This window comes from Chanos chanos, chromosome 6, assembly GCF_902362185.1.
Source record: "Chanos chanos chromosome 6, fChaCha1.1, whole genome shotgun sequence".
Taxonomy (NCBI): domain Eukaryota; kingdom Metazoa; phylum Chordata; class Actinopteri; order Gonorynchiformes; family Chanidae; genus Chanos; species Chanos chanos.
Genome location: NC_044500.1, coordinates 11,920,878 through 11,938,106, shown reverse-complemented (window position 1 = coordinate 11,938,106; position 17,229 = coordinate 11,920,878). Strand labels below are relative to the sequence as shown.

The 17,229-nt window shown below is 40.1% G+C and overlaps 1 protein-coding gene across 1 annotated transcript in view; it reads left to right on the top strand.

Moving 5' to 3' along the window:
- elna (elastin a) overlaps window positions 1–17,229 on the top strand; it is a 45,318-nt gene that overhangs the window by 8,754 nt on the left and 19,335 nt on the right. Inside the window, exons 2-13 of the mRNA XM_030778013.1 lie at window positions 451–513; window positions 1,207–1,248; window positions 2,574–2,654; window positions 3,111–3,137; window positions 14,357–14,434; window positions 14,520–14,606; window positions 14,729–14,764; window positions 15,628–15,678; window positions 15,858–15,926; window positions 16,125–16,172; window positions 16,350–16,412; window positions 16,892–16,957. Coding sequence (XP_030633873.1) covers window positions 451–513; window positions 1,207–1,248; window positions 2,574–2,654; window positions 3,111–3,137; window positions 14,357–14,434; window positions 14,520–14,606; window positions 14,729–14,764; window positions 15,628–15,678; window positions 15,858–15,926; window positions 16,125–16,172; window positions 16,350–16,412; window positions 16,892–16,957 — 711 coding nt within the window. The remainder of the gene's footprint in view (window positions 1–450; window positions 514–1,206; window positions 1,249–2,573; window positions 2,655–3,110; window positions 3,138–14,356; window positions 14,435–14,519; window positions 14,607–14,728; window positions 14,765–15,627; window positions 15,679–15,857; window positions 15,927–16,124; window positions 16,173–16,349; window positions 16,413–16,891; window positions 16,958–17,229) is intronic.

Sequence of the window (17,229 nt, the reverse complement as noted above, 5' to 3'; positions counted from 1 at the left end):
AATTAATTGACCTCCAAACACATGTAAAACCCATTAAATGTAATTACCATCACCATAAGGTTCTGTTCTTTCACTCCTCTATGTCCCTGTGATGCAAACCAGGTTTCCCCTCAAAATATTACTTTCTAATAGATGCCTTAGATCACTGGCCCTGAGGGAAGTTGTTAGTACTCTAAGTACAACCAAGATAGTCTCTGATCCAAACTGTTGATCCCATGACCGAACATAGCTGTTGGCAAAAATCCAGTGTTATGAGGCTCTGAATGTTTTGAAGGCTTTCTCCATTCCACAGTGCATATTTCATAAAAAAAAGGAAGAAAATCATTTTAATAATCTACCATCATTTTATTTAAGTATCAGATCCTTGTGTGACTTTTGTGTTGTTTGATCTTTGTTCCAACCATAGGTTCCGCATATGTTTTGTAAAAATGTACTTACCCTTTGTTTCAGGTGTGTATGTACCCACTGGAGCATTAGGTGGAGTTGCTGGACCAGGAGGTGGTGTTTACCCAGGTATGATTTTTCTCCTCCTCCTCCTCTTCCTCTTCCTCCTCCTCCGCCGCCAGCTACACTGTCACTGTCAAGTTTGAAGATCTTCTCTGGTTCTGGTTCTGATATGCTTCTTAAGACCTACAAAAATTTGAAACAGGTGGAGTGAATTAAGACTGACACAAACTGCTGCAAAAAGTCAGATCTAGTCGAGGGTCGGGTACTACTGCTATGGGACAGCGTTTTCTGTACATCTAAGACAACAGATAACATATACCATGAAAATGAAGTCAAAGTTTTTTAAATAATAGTTGTTAAAAATAAGATGAATTGATCATTTCTGTCCCAAAATCAGTGTCACATACTTGGTAGCGAGAGGAAATCCTCATTTTCCACGGTAACATTCCACACATTTGTTTCTCTTACATCTGGATAAACTATAGCCATCATTTTAATGACATCAAGTCATAAATCCCAGTGAAATACTGCATACATGTTAGAAATTGCCACACTGAGTTTCCCTGCACTTTGGAGGGTCCTGCTCCAGTAAAGATTTAAAGCACCCTGACAATGGTATAGCCCAGAGAAATAATTACTGCATGTTAGCCACTGTTCATGGATGATCTAACCTGAAGTGTATGGGGAGAACTAAAGCAAAATGTTTAGTACTATGTTGAAGTGAAACATAATTCACCTGCCTCTCACTGGTTTTAACAGGAACTGGAGGAATCCCAGGATACAAACCAGCAAAAACTGGGGGTGAGGTGACTAAATTGTTAGCTTTATCTCTTCTTTGTCTGTCTTCCTTATCCTTCTTATGTCTTGTTTTTTTTTTTTGTTTTTTTTTTGTAACAACCTCTAATTCTTTTTCTCAATTTGTATCAACCTCTCCTTTCCCTGTGTTGAATGTCAGTGAGGTGGTACCCCCCTCCACCCACCACACTGTTTTGATTTGCATTAAGTTAATTTAACAAATGTGATAAGTAGAATCTATTTTACAGCAAATATGTTCTTAATCTGGAAGAAACAGCTCATCATTAGCAGATGCAGATAATTAACCAATGGCCATACCCAGAGGTGTATATACTGATGTGTGAAACCACGGTGACTCACAGTCCTGAGTTTAACCATAACAAGGCCAATCACAGTAAACTTCCACAAGTGGAATACAGCTTGTGTTTTATTAATTTTCCAGTAAGATGGCTTCTCTCCATTTTGAACAATGGCTACAAATTTTCCCTCCTTTTTCTATACAGTCTTTTTGGCAACATTCTGTTGAGTAATACTTTAAAACCTCTTCTATGTTGTATGGCCATGTTTCTGAGACTGTATGATTCCCCTTTAAAGCACTGTAAACATACGTCTACATGCATCTGTACATCTGCATATATCTGTACAACATGAATTACATACATCTGTACATTTCTTAAGTACAGATATTACTCTATTAATCATAATATTTGGTCCCTATTCAAATCAGTGTATAAAGCATAATGTTCCAAAACATTTACTCTATTCATAGAGACTGACAGAAGGTAAACTGGGTTCTCATAATTAACGAATGTTTGGAGAGGAGTGTTAAGTGTTGTGGAGTGTTGTCCCTGCCTGGCAAAAACGATATACACGTGGTCATGGAAAACAACGCTGGGCATGAGCGCACGTGCCGTGCAGCAGGAGTGTCTGATACCCCTATCGGTGACCTCCTCGTGTGGAGAGTGTGGAGAGACACAGTGGCTGTTGCATTTGGCTCCCTCTTGTCCTTTTTTATCTTTAAATGGCCTCTGTAAATTCATAGCGCACTCAGTGTCATCTCGCTCCAGTGTTACATATTATGAACATCTTAGCCAGCGACGCTAATAACACTTGTTGTCAGAACTGACTGTTGAGATAGGCAGTAGAACAACTTTAATTAAGGTGCGGCCGTTTTAAACTCTTTCTCTCTGACCCAAAAGGTGTCATTTGATGCAAGCAATTTTGTGATTTAATCGAGTGGTTTTGCATGTTTTTCCAATATTAAATTTGTTACTGCTATTCGCATGATAATGAAGATACTGATGGCTTGTGTGTTTGTTGCTCTGCTGTAGGAGGATACGGTATCGGGGGAGTAGGACTGGGAGTTGGTGGAGTTGGACCTGGAGGTTTAGGGGGTGGTGGACTTGGACTGGGTAAGAGACCTGCTTAAGGAGTATGAAAGATATTCGTTGTTTTCTTATATAAGTGTTACTCAGACAGATTGTAAAGCATTAATCCATCTTGCATATCTATGACTTTGTAATAAATATGTTTATCTGTGTTTACTGTCTTCTGTGGTCTCCCTGCAAGTGTTCAGTGTGATTACTATGAAAAAAATTCACCTGATACTGACAGTATCAAATGAATCTGTGGTTTGGCACAAATAAATCTGTGGTTTTGATCACATCATTACACCTACATATATTACACTACTTCTTTTTGTATCTTTAATGCAGCTGTCAGTCTTGTCACTGTCAACTGATGAGAGCATATGTCATGAACGAATGTTATTTTAGAAGTGCATGAAAATGCAAGTTTTTTGGTCTTTGGAGGAATATATATTGACTGAGGATTTCTCTCTCTCTTTCTTCTTTGAAAAACAAACACAGGGGCAGGTGGAAAGCCTCCTAAACCAGGTAAGCAAACTACATAAAAAAAAAGAAAAAAAAAGTACAGTATAGTGTAAAGGTCATATGCCAATCACAGAAGTCTTCCTGTTATGTATTATGACTGGAAACTTTCCCTACCAGTCAGAAGAAAACTTCTAACAATAAAGCACCCCGGAGGAAACTGGAAAATTTTAGTTCATAGCCGTTCTGTGTTGAATATAAAGATGAGGAACGCAAGGGAGTTTAGCAAAGAGCAGATTTGCCAAGTTACTAATTTCCACATCCTTTAGAAGAGTGTCAGATAAATGCCCCCTGTCACCTCTGCATTTCTGTTGTTCCTGGCCTGCTTACTTTATCACAATGTGGATGTAAGAATTGACGTTTGGGTGTGACCTGTAAATTCAGAAAAATGGACCAAATTACTTCAGACTGCTAAGTATGCCCATGTGCTGATGGCCAAGAGTAAACTTAATTCTCAAACAATGGCAAAACCGCGATGATTATGTTGTTATAATTTCACTGGTACAATAAGTGGAAACTACAGTGCGTAGGTGTGCAACCAGGCTTACACTGATACTATACTGTAAATATTGTTTCTGTCTCACTCGGTGTAGGCAGCGCTGCTGCATTAGCAGCATTTGGCTGTTATTGAATTTCCTAAAGCAGTGCAGATTTCATCTGGGCTCCTGCTTCATGTTTGGAAAGATAAGGAATTAAGCAAATGCGGCTATGGTTGATAAGACCTGGAAGGGCTTACAAACTACTTTGAGACAAATTTTTTCACTTTGAACGAGGCATTGAGTTTTTGAAATCGTTCTGGAAAACCTCCCTAATGTCATATCGTGAGGGGAAGTTGACTTTGGCAGATATTTCTCAACTGTAGTTGAGGGAATATGCCCAGGATTTCACTTTGAATGGGGGCAAACTTTAGTTTACACTTCAGAAAAGAAGCAGACACCATATAGTTCTGTCAGACTAAAAAATATGCTAGTGCTAGTGGATTTTCTTTTTTGTGAATATTCCCTTTTGCAATCTAAACAGGAAAGGTAAATGAATAATGTAAAGTAGACTGGAATATTTGTTGGGCTCATTTTAGGCCAGACACCCCTTCCACAGGATGCAGAATTGCACAAAATTCCCATAAGCTATTGCTGGCACGTTTGGGAAGACTTGCAGAAAGACAGTGCTACTTTTTGCAGACATAATATCCAAGTGAAGATTGTGTTTCCAAGTCACGATGTAGAAGTTTTCATTATGTTCATTTCTTCTGCTAACTTTTAACTGACTTTTCAACGTTAATAAAGAAAAACCAACTTAAACTAACACAGATATTCCTTTACAGAGTGGTTAATTAGCTTTTTCTCACAAACACATTGGAACATGCAGTGTTCAACTATAGTGCTCTAACATACAACATGAATTTGATACAATACGATTTGAAATATTTGACTGGTAATAACTTCCTTACAAAATGGCTTCAGAGCTGAAGAAATGTGTTGAATGACTCACTCACTAGCACATGCCAGGCTCAGTAAAGGAAAGATGATATTGATTCTTGTCAAAAGTGGTCACAAAAGATGTAGAATAGCAGCAGCAACATTTGGAGCTCACCAGCTGTTCCCAATGCCTAAAGCAAAGATGGATCTTGTAACAGTTTCCCAAGCCAAACCTGGACAGGATAGTTCATTCCACAACAACTGTTTGGTGAGAACATAACCTCTTGTCAGAAACAGTTAAAATTGATATTTTAAAACAAGAAACATGGACTGCACCATTTTTATATGGTTATGCTTTTACTGAAATTTAATTGTTTGGCTGTGATAGTTGTTGTGCGGATATAAGGGTGAGTTTGCTGGTTTGAGGCTGGCTTTTGTCCATTGTGAGTTTGAGGCTTAACTTTCACAAATCTTTAAAAGAAAAAAAAAAGAATGGGTTACTCTTCTCCATGCATGGGATATGGCATGTCATTGCTCACATGATCTCCACAGGACGTTTAAAGACTTTTTTCAACCAATTTCTTTTCTTTAAAAGAAAGTACAGCTTCTTAGTATGAAGCATGCCATATTTTACACTGTTTACCTCAGGGACATGAATAATGAAATACTTGAGTTTGCCTGAGGTTCCATATTTAATCCAAATGGAGAAGGCTAAAGATGACAGAGGTAGATAGATAGAGAAAGAGAGAGACAGAGAGTGTGTGTGTGTGGGGGGGGGGGGGGGTAGAGAGAGAGAAGCTCTAGGACAGGCAGACGAGTTGGGAAGAAGTTGTTGTCTTGTGGAGCACATGTGCTTCTCATTAGAGGGCTCAGACCTGTCCTCAAGGCGCTTGCTGCTGGCCTCTGATTGTGAGTAATGGCCTGTCCTCTCAGACAGAGCTCACTGTGACAAACCCCTCTCTCCCCAGACCACGCATCATCTCCCACAATCATTCCCCAAGCGTGGCCGACCGCCGGGGGGGGGGGGGGGGGGGGTTTGAAGTGCCTCTGACCCCAAAGCTGAAATTGGAGTCCGCAAAGGAAAGTTTTCATATCAGAGAGATTAACAGCACAAGCTCATCCCTGTTCATTATGTTTCAGATGTTTATTTTGAATGCACTCTCACAGTTCAGAGTATTCCTAAGACTGCGAGCACTAAAATTGATTTGTGGAGCCATTGTTTACACCAGGACTTTTGATGTTTGCATCTTGCTCAGGGGTACAAATTCATTCACGGTGCTTGGCAACCTCTCTGGACAGACACAACACTCCACATCTACATTGGAAAAGGACTAAAGTATTGTCAATCCAATTGTGTTGAAGCCCTTTTTCCCAAAATATTTCATCAGTCCGTGTTCCGCACTGGTTTTCCCTATTGGTGTATTCATCATCATAACATGTCTTTTGCAATAGTTTTTTTGGATAAATATACTTGGGTGTAATCATTATACAACCATTTTAGAATAAAAATGTATTGTGTGTGAGTGATGTGACACAAATAATTTAACTTCTTTTTCTCGCACATTGAGTTATAGCTCTGCAAATAGCACAGGCGCCTTCCATTAGATAGCGTGACTTAACTATGCTTTTATCTCATCATGCATTCATTTTTAATTTTGAATGTAAATTTTCAGCTTTTTTTTTTTTTTTTTGCCAAACATGCTGGTTTATGAATAACTGTATAAATCAAATCAGGTTCCACATGCTTATACTTATCACTGTTACTGATGGACTACAGATTCGTCTTCTGCTTAACAGCCATTTCTAACTCACCGGATACCTCCTCATCCCTCTTAAGACTCTTCATTTCACATCAAAGTATAAAAGGAATCAACCACGGAGGAGATGTAGAGACCAGGGGAGAGACTGTGAGTTCTGTTTATTGGTCGTATCACTTCTCAGCCCTGACTTGTCAGAAAAATATTCGGCAGACAAGGGCCTGAATGCACGTGCAAAACATCTGGAAAACGTTACATGCATCGCCAACTGAACATACCATTGCAGCTGGCTCTTTTATTGACATTTTTCGGGTGTTTGATTTACACCATAGCTTTCCCTGAGACATTATAAATGATAGAAATAAATGAGCAGGTATTTGAGGCTAGCCAGTGTGCCAGACTAAACCACACAGTGAAATTATCTATGAGTGATATGTCTGTGTACTTAAGGGAGCAAAGCACTGACCAGGAATGCCTGGGGCATATTTGTGAAACACGATGAAAAATTACACTCCTTTTTCAGCTGAGGGGTAAATCGCAAGTTCCACTAAAAAGCTGTGTCATAAACACTTCATAACCATGTCATAAATGTGTTACTACAAAGCGTATGCCTATCGCAGATGTTTTAGCAATTTCAAGACATCTGAAATTTAGCTATCTAGCTTCGTCAGCTAATCAACTGATTGCATTAAGAATGACTCAAACATTCGGTCATCAATTTAACACCACCGAAGTATTTGTGTGTTAGCCTGTTAATACTGTCACATAGTAAATTTTCAGTTTTTGACTTCAGTTTCTGTAAAAATTTAACTGTTCTGAAGAATTTGCTCTTTTCCTCTTTCCTCACTGCATTTTTAAACATATAAATCACAAGCCAAATTACGTTATCTTAAAACCTACAATAATTATATTGTAAAAAGTGAAAAATGACAGCTATTAAAAGTTTCATTGCCTACTATTCTACTCTGATTCCATTGGTAGCTGTGTTTAAAGCTGGACCATCCCCGGTCAGTTTTTTTCAGTTTGCACCAACAACTGATTGATGAAACAGATCTCAGTGACAACCTGACAACTCCTTTCCTTTGAGAATCTTTTTTTTTGGGGGGGGGGGGGCGTGATTATGGGGAGAAGACTGCAACTGCTTAGACGCTGTTTATTAGATCACATTAGTAAGTGAAGAAGCTGCTGCTGTATCTGTTAAGAAACAAGCTACTGTGAACCTCTTTTTTTTGCCAAAATGTATTTTTTTCCCCATCGTTTTTGGCTTTTTGCCAGAGCAGACCATCACCAACATCCAAAAGATTTCTACAAAACATCTTATGTTTATCTACATGTCAATGACACGTTCCGTTTTTTTCTACACATTTAAGTTTTATGAGGCACTAAGTGAAGTGGTTCTGGAGCTTTTACCAACCTGACTACTGTGTGTGTGTGTGTGTGTGTGTGTGTGCCTGATAGTGCCTCAGAATGATGGAAACCTAATGGGGGAGCCAGGGGGATTTGGGGGGGTGGGGGGGGGCTTGTTAGTCCTACGGCCGTCACAGGGGTGATGCTGTGTAGTGGTGCAGTGGTAATCAACTAAGTGCAATGGGACGTTTTACAATAGCCTGTAAACGTGAGCAATTTGCTCAGCAGTATGGCCTTTAATCCTTTACAACAGAGCCAGGCTTCGTGTAAAGCATTTATTACATGCGAACCAATCAAATCAAAACAGACTGCAAACATTCTCATGGCATTTAGATTTTCATAGTTACGGTAAAAAAAAAAAAAAAAAAAAAATTGGCCATCCAAAAAGACAGTGGGAAAGCTATAGCCAAACAATTGCTCCTGTGTTGTCTGTGCCTTGAGTCAGGATCTGGCACCTAAAAATGTGATAATGTAAGGCAGAAAAGTAAAAGGAACAAACATTTGCAGCTTTTTCGTGTTATAAAGCAAAAGCTTTTAGAGTTTTTCATTGACAGTTCCAATGACTCATGAGGGGAAAACTGAAGTAATGCTGCTTGGCCTTGAAGTACAGCTCTGTTGTTGTCGCCACACCGGAGTGCAAGTGCTTAATTAGTCCAGTATGCTGAGATTTGTGCACAGACTTCTACATGACTGATGTCTCAAAGAAACCTGGAAATGACTTGAGGCAGAAGAGGTCAATGTTTGAGAGGGAGGACTGTGCCTGTTCCAAACAATGTTCGGTTAACTTCATCGGTTCAGAAATGCGGTCACCCAGTCATCCTGAGTACACACTGTGTCCAGTAAATGAAGTGACTGATGCTTCTCACTGCTTCATCATACAAAAGAAGATGAACTATTTGCCTTCACTGAAACGATGCGGCGTTTCATCGTGGTGGCTCAGGAGCTCACCCTAGATAACCCAATACGGATCAGACCACAGGTGTTCTTACTGGCACAAACATCAAACTACAATCAATCATTGTTTAAGATGTTTGTGAGCTGGAGTTCAATAAGTTAATGTGGACTGTCCAGCGAAGCTATGCTAGGGAGAAAAAGGGCTGCTTCATGCCTTATCATTGCATCAGAAGGGTAGGACCTGAAGGCATACTTGCCTGGTTAAAGGCGTTGGCCTGGTTAAAGGCCTTTGTCAGCTATTATGGTGCATTTTCCACAGTTGCAGCTGATTGAGCTGAACTGCATGTTGGCTCCTCAGAGGGTTCCTTGGCCAAAAAGAGGGGAGTTTGTCTGTAGTAATTGGCTTCATTTTTTGGATCATCTCTCAAAAGAGGTCTTTGATTACACTGAAAAAGAAAGCGAAGTCTGTGTTTGTTGTTCTTTTTTTTTGCTCTCCTTCTGTGCCCACTGCCGAGGCTGTGGGCTAATGAAAATGATTGTGTCTTCATTGGGAAATTGTGGCAAAAAAAAAAGGGCTGCTGATGATCTCCCAGGCATTTTGTGGCACAGGATTCCAAGGCCCCGTGGTTGGTTTGCCACGGCTGCCGTCAGTTAGATGGATCCGAGCCATGGAATTCTCCGCTCTCTTAAATTAAATCCTTCACCAGTCCCAGCTGCTCCAGAGAAGCGGGGGGAAGGGAAGGAGTCCAATGGCTCCAGTGTCCTCACTTTTGGCTCCCTCTGCCTGCTGGTTTTAACACTTCAGGCCTGATCTGGACAACCTTGAAACTGGATCTCACCAAAAAAAAAAATGGCCAGAGAGAGAGTGAAAGAGAGGGAGAGGGAAACTGTGGTCTAATGAATGCTCTCATGTCCTGTACACTGTGGAATGTACTCAGATTAGCTCACCTAAATTCTATATGCTTAGGTATAAAAGAGAAAAACCCAAACAGTTTGACAGCATACAATGCCACCCAAGGCTTTTTTTCTTTTACTTGCTTCAGCCAAGTCTCTTAGACCTGCAGCAGACTTTTGCCAGATTCGGTAGAAGGTAAAATGTTGATCAGCACTCTTCCTGAAACATTTTAATAAGCGTGATGATTGTTTTACAACTGGCATAGATTATCATGGCAATCATTCCAAGCCATCTGGGCCTCTGTATGACCTAATTTGATCTAGATGTTCGTAGACATATTAACACTTTGATTCATTAGCAGATCAATCTTGTGAGACCTTAGAATACATTGAGATTGCACTAGTTTTCCTCTCTGTCTCTGCATTCAGTCTCTGACTGACTAATGTATTGCTTTTGTCAGGTTTGTCATTTCTCCAACACTGCGTGGTTTTAATTAGTGCCACGGACTGCATTTTGTTATGTGTGTCACCACAGGACACGACCACTTGGCTAGTGGTGTAGCCTGCATAAATCAGTAACCAGTTTGCAATCAGCTAGTTAATTACCTTAATATGGGAGAGGTCCACATGAAAAATGAGCACATTTACACTTGAGGTCGAAGCATTTATTTTCCATACGAGCAATTCATTTAAATAAACAACAGGCAATCAAGTCAGCCAATGTGTTATTCAATACAAGTCTGTTTCCCTGAGTGAGCACATCAGTCAAAACTAGTGGAAAACTCCTTGTGCGTTCATACTGACATCATTCTATGCCATGTTCTATGCCATGTTTCGCCAGTATTGGGATTTTGAACCTAATGAATTTTTTTTGGTTTCTCATGTTGGTTTTGAGGACTATCTTCACAATGACCTCTTTTTGGTGCTGAATTTTGATGTTAACTTCATGTATTAATCTCTAGAGGACTTTGAGCCCCAGAACGAATAAAGTTCAACCCTGTGATGGGCAATGAACTCTAGAACATTCTATATCTTATGGAGACAATGTGTTTGAGCTGCCAGAAGGAAACATTCCAGCTGTGATCTACTCATCCTCAGACTCCCCAGGGAGTAGAGTGCTGCCTGGACAACACACGTTTTGAGAGAGGTTATTCTATCTGACACAAGGACTTTGGGGGAAGGCAACAAAGTGCATCATTAGTCAGTTAAAGATACACCCATCTTGGCATCTGTTTTACTTGTCTGAGAGGCCCTCTCAATGACATCCTAGACGATTAGGGAAGTTTCCAGTGACTGATGAACTTAATAGAGCTTGGGGATCGTGCCATTTTCCTGGAAACACAAAGGAGAAAGCATCGCTTGGTCTAGTTGCTTTTCCTGAAAGTTGTATTTTGACCGAATCACTTGATTTGAGGGATGCCTCAGCACATTTTGAAGGATTCTTAAAATTCTACACGCCAAGGCTAAATAGGAGAGCGACCTTCAGCATAACAGCCCCATAATGTAAACCCACTGATTTGATATCCATCTACAGTTAAAAACAATCACTCATCGCTCGCTCAGCTCTGTACAGCTCCGTCAGAGTGCCAAGTCTTCTGTAATTCTAGAACAGATCTGTGCATTAGCCATGCTTTATATTGTCAGCCACTCCAGGGTGCCTTCCACAAAAGGCTGCTCAGTTCAGTGAGATATAACCTTATAAACCAGTTTTCGGGAACCTTTTTAGCGGGGAGAGCCGTAAAAAATGAATATTTTTAGATTTTTGAGAGCCATATAATAGTTAATACAATTTGATGTGTTTATTTTTAATGTTAGGCCTACATTTTTACTACTATGCTATAGTAAGGTATTATTGAATTATTTTTAAGTATTGTTATTGTCACATTACAGGCTAACCAATAATAAATCGAACACTTCTTACCATTAATGCGACCTCTGGTGCTGCATCGTTTTGCAGATGGCCTTGTAGTCTGGTTCATATGTGGTGAGGTTAACCTTCGTGCAGGCGTTAAGGCTCCCATCACTTAAACGTGAGCCTAGGATGGTCGTTATGTTCTTCAGATGTGGAAAAGACTGCTCGCATGCATACCTGGAGCCAAACATGGTCAGTGCAGCAATACTGATGTGCTGCGTTGTTTGGTATGTGACAGGAGGCTCATTCCAGGTTTTGAGAATCAGCTTGTCTTCAAGTTGAATTTTTTTCATTTCTGTCTGCTTGTGTTCACTCGCCAGCTCTGCTCGCTGAGGTGCAAGTCATTCCAACTCCCCATTCAATGACTTGAACTCACTCCCCTACATGTCTGACACCTTCAGGTCAGCAACCTCCACCTCAAAATCTTCCATGGAGACCCTGGGGATGCACATCAGGTTGGCTTTGTCCACTGCACACCTGTGTGAATGGGTGATGAATTTGAAAAGAACAGTATGTTCATGAAATTCTCCAAAACGTGATTTGAAGGACATCAGGAGATTGGATGTGAAGCCAGCTAGCTGCTGGGTGGGGTCACTTGCTATGCATGCATCTCTAAATTCTCGCAGTCTTTCAAAATGCAGAGGACGACCGGTTTCAATGCTGGTTTAGATGCCCAGTGAAGTCCATGAGATAGTGAAACTGCAGGAACCACTCAATGTTAGCTAGCTTGGGAAGCTCAACACCTTTAATTTCGAGAAAAGTTCTGATTTCGCTCAGGCAGGCTGCAAAACGGCTGAGCACCCTCCCACTTGACAACCAACACACATTGCTGTGCAAAAGCAGGCCAGGATAATTACTTCCAACTTTGTCTAACGGTGCTTTGAACTGGTGATCATTTAAAGCTCAGGCAACAATAAATTTGACCACATGAATAACCAGTGACATCACCTCACCAAGTTGCTTGCCACATGTTTGAGCACAGAGCGCCTCCTGATGCAGGATGCGGTGAAAATTTAGGGTGGGTCTCTTCTCATGTTCACGTAGAAGTGTCACAAATCCTTTGTTTTTCCCCAACATACAGGGAGCACCATCGGTACACACAGAAACAAGTTAATCCATTGATAAATTCTTTTCTTGAACATATCTTCCCTTCTTGTTGATCCTTTCATTGGCAAAACAACAAGACTCCCCTCACGCAATGTGTCACCTGCAGCATACCTCACAATTATACTGAGCTGAGATAAATGGCTAACGTCAGTAGACTCATCTAAGGCGAGAGAAAAGTATGTACCTGCGTTTATGTCCTTAATCTGTGACAGTGGCATGTCTTTCATTCTTTTGATTACCGTGTCTTTATTTTGGAAGTCATCGAACAATTCTTTGGCCACATCAAGCGTGAATGTTTTGGCATACTCGCCATCTGTGAATGGCTTCCCATTCCTCACGATTGTCAAAGCACCAGCAAAGCTAGACGAGTTCCCATCACCTTGCTTGGCCCATGCACGGAGTTGCTGCAGACCGGCCCGTACTTTCCTCTGGAGCTCTTCACATGCTTATTTCCTACTGTCCCCAGCTGGATATGTCGATGGTAACGCAGCAAGGTGCATATCAAAGTGCTGCTTTACATTTGACCGTTTCATCGATGCAACTCTATCATTGCATATTAAACATACAGCAGACTCAGCTCTGTCCACAAAGGCAAACTCCTCTGTCCACTCTGCCTGGAACGAACGGTAGTCCTGATCTTTTTTTCTTTTGGACATGTTCTTGTGAGCTCTAACGGTAGAAGCAAACTAGCCAGCTAGGTTAACACATGAAAAGGAGGGATATTTGTAATTTTGTTTGAAGTTGACCTGACAGCGACCCGTCTCGGGCCACATTGTGCATTGAAAATTGAGTTTTGGTGCCGACTGAGGTTAAGCTAGGTCAGATTATTTTGTAATTTCGAATTGTAGTTACTGTCATAAGAGTTTTACGTTGAATTGACACAGTAGTATTATTCTTATCCGCTTATTTATTGTTTTAAAAAAAAATCTCAGCTCCAATTTGTCTGCAAGCCACTTGCAGTCAACGAAAGAGCTATATCTGGCTTGCAAGCCATAGGTTCCCCACCCCTGTTATAAACCATCCAGCACCTGCAAAGCTTCTTTAAAACAAATCTGCTTCTTTAAAACAAGTCTTTTCCCTCTAAGGACAGGAATGTGTCAGTCTCACAGTGTAACTGTTACCTTCCTGTTCCTGCTTTGGCTCTAGCAGTCTGGCAAAAATTCAGTCCGGTTATAATTTACGATGTCTTGGCCATAGCTAAGGTATACTTTAGTTTGTTGTGGGGTTTTTCTCAAAGTGATATAAGAGGCCCGGAAATGACAAAGGTGCTTAGCTGAATTTCACCATTTATCACACTTGTTCTGAAGTTCTTTTTTTTTAAATGTATAATTAATAATTAAAGCCTCATTTGGCAAGTTTTATGATGATGGCTCATTCTTACATTTATGATGGCAAACAGTTCAGAAACAACTTCTATTCCCTTTCCCCTCCACTTCCATCCCCTTTAGTCTCTTCTTGTCACACATCATAAACAAGGAATGTTATCTGGTTCAAAATTTCATCTGTATAGTATATCCATGTGGTGAGAAGATGCAGGATATTGACATAAATATTCAGTGAATTCGAAGTCCATTTTCATCTGGCCAAAGACATGCATTTTGTAGCACTGGTCTCGCTCAGACATATTACTAACTAAAGTGCTCCATCTGGTGTTTATCACCTGACAAAATTACTGTCTCATCTGCCAAATGAAATAGCAGTGTATGTTTAAAATATGGAATATCAATGTCGAGGATGTGGAGGGAGTCCTGTTTGATGACTGATTTGCTTATCACTTCCTGCCATTTGGAGTTCCTCCCAAATTCACATTCCCTTTTCTCACACTCTCTCGTCCTGGAGGTTATGGAAACTTGGGTGCTGGAGGACTTGGACCAGGAGGTCTGGGTGCTGGAGGTCTTGGAGGAGGATACGGGCCAGGTGAAGGATGGGACTGTGGAGTTACAGTACGGTAAAAAAAAAACCTCAGATGTTCTCTAGATTCACTTTGTAATGTTTTCTTCAGGAGGTTACGGGGGCTATGGAGTATATGGCGGTGTTGGAGGCTTCTTCCCCGGTGTGAGACCTGGAGGACTGAAACAAGCTAAAGCAGGTACTAGCCATGTTTGCCATCCCAAAAACCACAAGTTTAAATCATATTTTCCTGTTGGGCCAACTTAAAACGAAAGAAAACCTCTACATAAGGAAAAGAATGACTTTGCATCTCTATTACAGGTGGTGCTGGAAAAGGTCCTAAGCTGCCTAAGGGAGGTATGGATAAATGTCCTTTTACTTTGGTTGCGAACATACACACGCATTGTTTGTATTGTTAATTGCAGTTGTAACTCACATAGGTGTGAAATTCACATTACGTGTTGCAAAAAGCATTGAAAGTCTTACTTGCTTTCTCTGTTGCCTGCTTACTTACTATTGTACATTTATAATGCCCAAATACCTGAAAACAATACTGTATTAAAGATACTATTGCTATAATAGCTTCGGCAGCTGTGGTGGTCTTTCAAAGTAGGATGAGGCAGTTTGTGTACTATGTTCCCCTCTTGGTCTTCCTTCTTGGATGGTATTCCAATTGGCCTGAACTTCAATTAAAGAATCACAAAGGATGAGCCAAATAGTCCAGTCTGTCCTCTGTTTGGAGTAATGATGGTGGAATGTGCTGTTCTGAATCTTGTACATTACTTCAGACTGTTCTCAGCGCATTCTGTAGACAGTGTGAAATGTCTGCCCTTCAAAGTTAGTTATCAGATGGGCAAAGATTAAACGAAGAGATGAAAGCTTTTGAAACCACTTGAAAAACTATCCTCTGCCAAACTCTGCAACTAAATACTCTTGTTTTCACTCATTTCCTAGTTAAGAACTTGGATGTGTTAGTAAGAAGAGCCACTTGGAGATTTAAGGAAACACAGACCATATCTGATTTTTTTTTTCTGGTGCACAACTCCAAGTTCTCATTCATTTTGTTTATGAGACAAAGCCAAAGCTAATCAGTAATGATACCATTCATATTTTCAGTTTAAATTTCAACACAACACATTGCAACACCAAGTCTTAATTGCAGTGTGCATGTGTGTGTGTGTGTGTGTGTGTGTTTGTATGTGTCTTTCTCCTTCATCTAGGACCAGGTGCAGGGACCACTGTGCTTGGAGGTGGAGGCCCTGGTGGAGTTGGTGAGAGACGTGAAAGCAATTTGGCGCTGATTCATTGCCAAGTTTTACAATATCCAGTTACAGATCTTACAAAGATTACTTTCCTGAAATCAGTATTTAAGATCAAGAGGATTATCTCCACAATTTTAATGTATACACTTCATTTAAAAATGCCATTCTCTTATCTTTCTTTACGATAGCACCCGTCATTCCTCAAACTGGTGCAGTCCCAGGTGTTGGTCCTGGGGGTAAAGCTTCTAAAGTACCAGGTGAATGAATGTGTGTGTGTGTGTGTGTCTGTGTGTGTGTGTGTGTGTGTGTGTGTGTGTATACTATGCCTTCAATCAAAACTGATATTTTGGATGTACTCAAATTTGAAATTAAATGATTGATTATGCCAGCTCTTGCCAAAAATAGATAAGAGTGAGCATTAGCCAGCGTCTATTTTATTTCATTGGTCAATTCAGGAGTGGGAGTGCCTGGACCATATCAGGGTGGAATAGCACCCTCACAAGGTGTGTTTTCTTCACCGTTTACTCTCATTCTTTTTATAACAGCCCTTGCAAGTGTACACACAGACGTTTAAGAGAAAATGGATAACGATTGTGAATAATTATCATTGTTTTGAAATTTCACCAACCATGTAAGGTCAGGTATGGTTTTGTTAGAGAACTTTCAAATCATCTTCACAGGATTTGGTGGAAGAGGAGTTCTTCCTGGTGTACCAACAGGAACTGGACTTAAGCCCAAGTCAGGTAAGTCAAAGATTCCAACTACTGGGTGTGCAATTTTGAGTAATGTCTAAGAAATCAAGTCTGTGATAAACTCTATCTGCCAGTATCAAGTGAATTTCTACTCCTGTAATGACAGTCCATTTTTTACCCTTCCTTAAGGGTAATTTAAAGAATTTTTATGTCAGAATATTAATATTAAAGAAATCTGTCCTAACTAAGTCTTCATATTTAGACGTAACTTCATTAAAGACTAGTTCCCTTTGATCATTACTCTCTGCTCAAATTAACACAAGTTTAGTTATTTGCCATTTTATCAAAAAAAAAATATATATATATATATAAGACAAAATCCTGTTTTACACTAATATACTCATGAAATAACATGTTTTACACTGTGTTCCACAGTGACTAGTGCAGGACCCACTATTCTAGCCTTTGCACTGAAATACAGTGTATTTGGCTGTTTAATGCACTGATATTGTATGGTTTCCTCTAACTAGCACGATATGGGCCAGCACAACCTGGAGTATTTCATGGATATCCACTTAAAACCCCCAAAACTCCAGGTACAGAGCATATTCTGTCTCACTCCACTTTTTTCATGAATCTGTCATGCAATGGCAAACCATTTGTTCTTTGCTTTTTATAAATTATATTTATAAATATTTATGAAACAGTTTAGCAAAACAGTGTCATATGGGAAATACAGGAATAAACCAGAGCACAATATGTCTTAGTGTTTGGTTTATGGGAACTTAGGTTTATGGGAACTTAGTGTTTGGTTTATGGGGAAAAAAAAGATGTAAAACTTCCTTTATACAAATAGGAAGTTTTATGT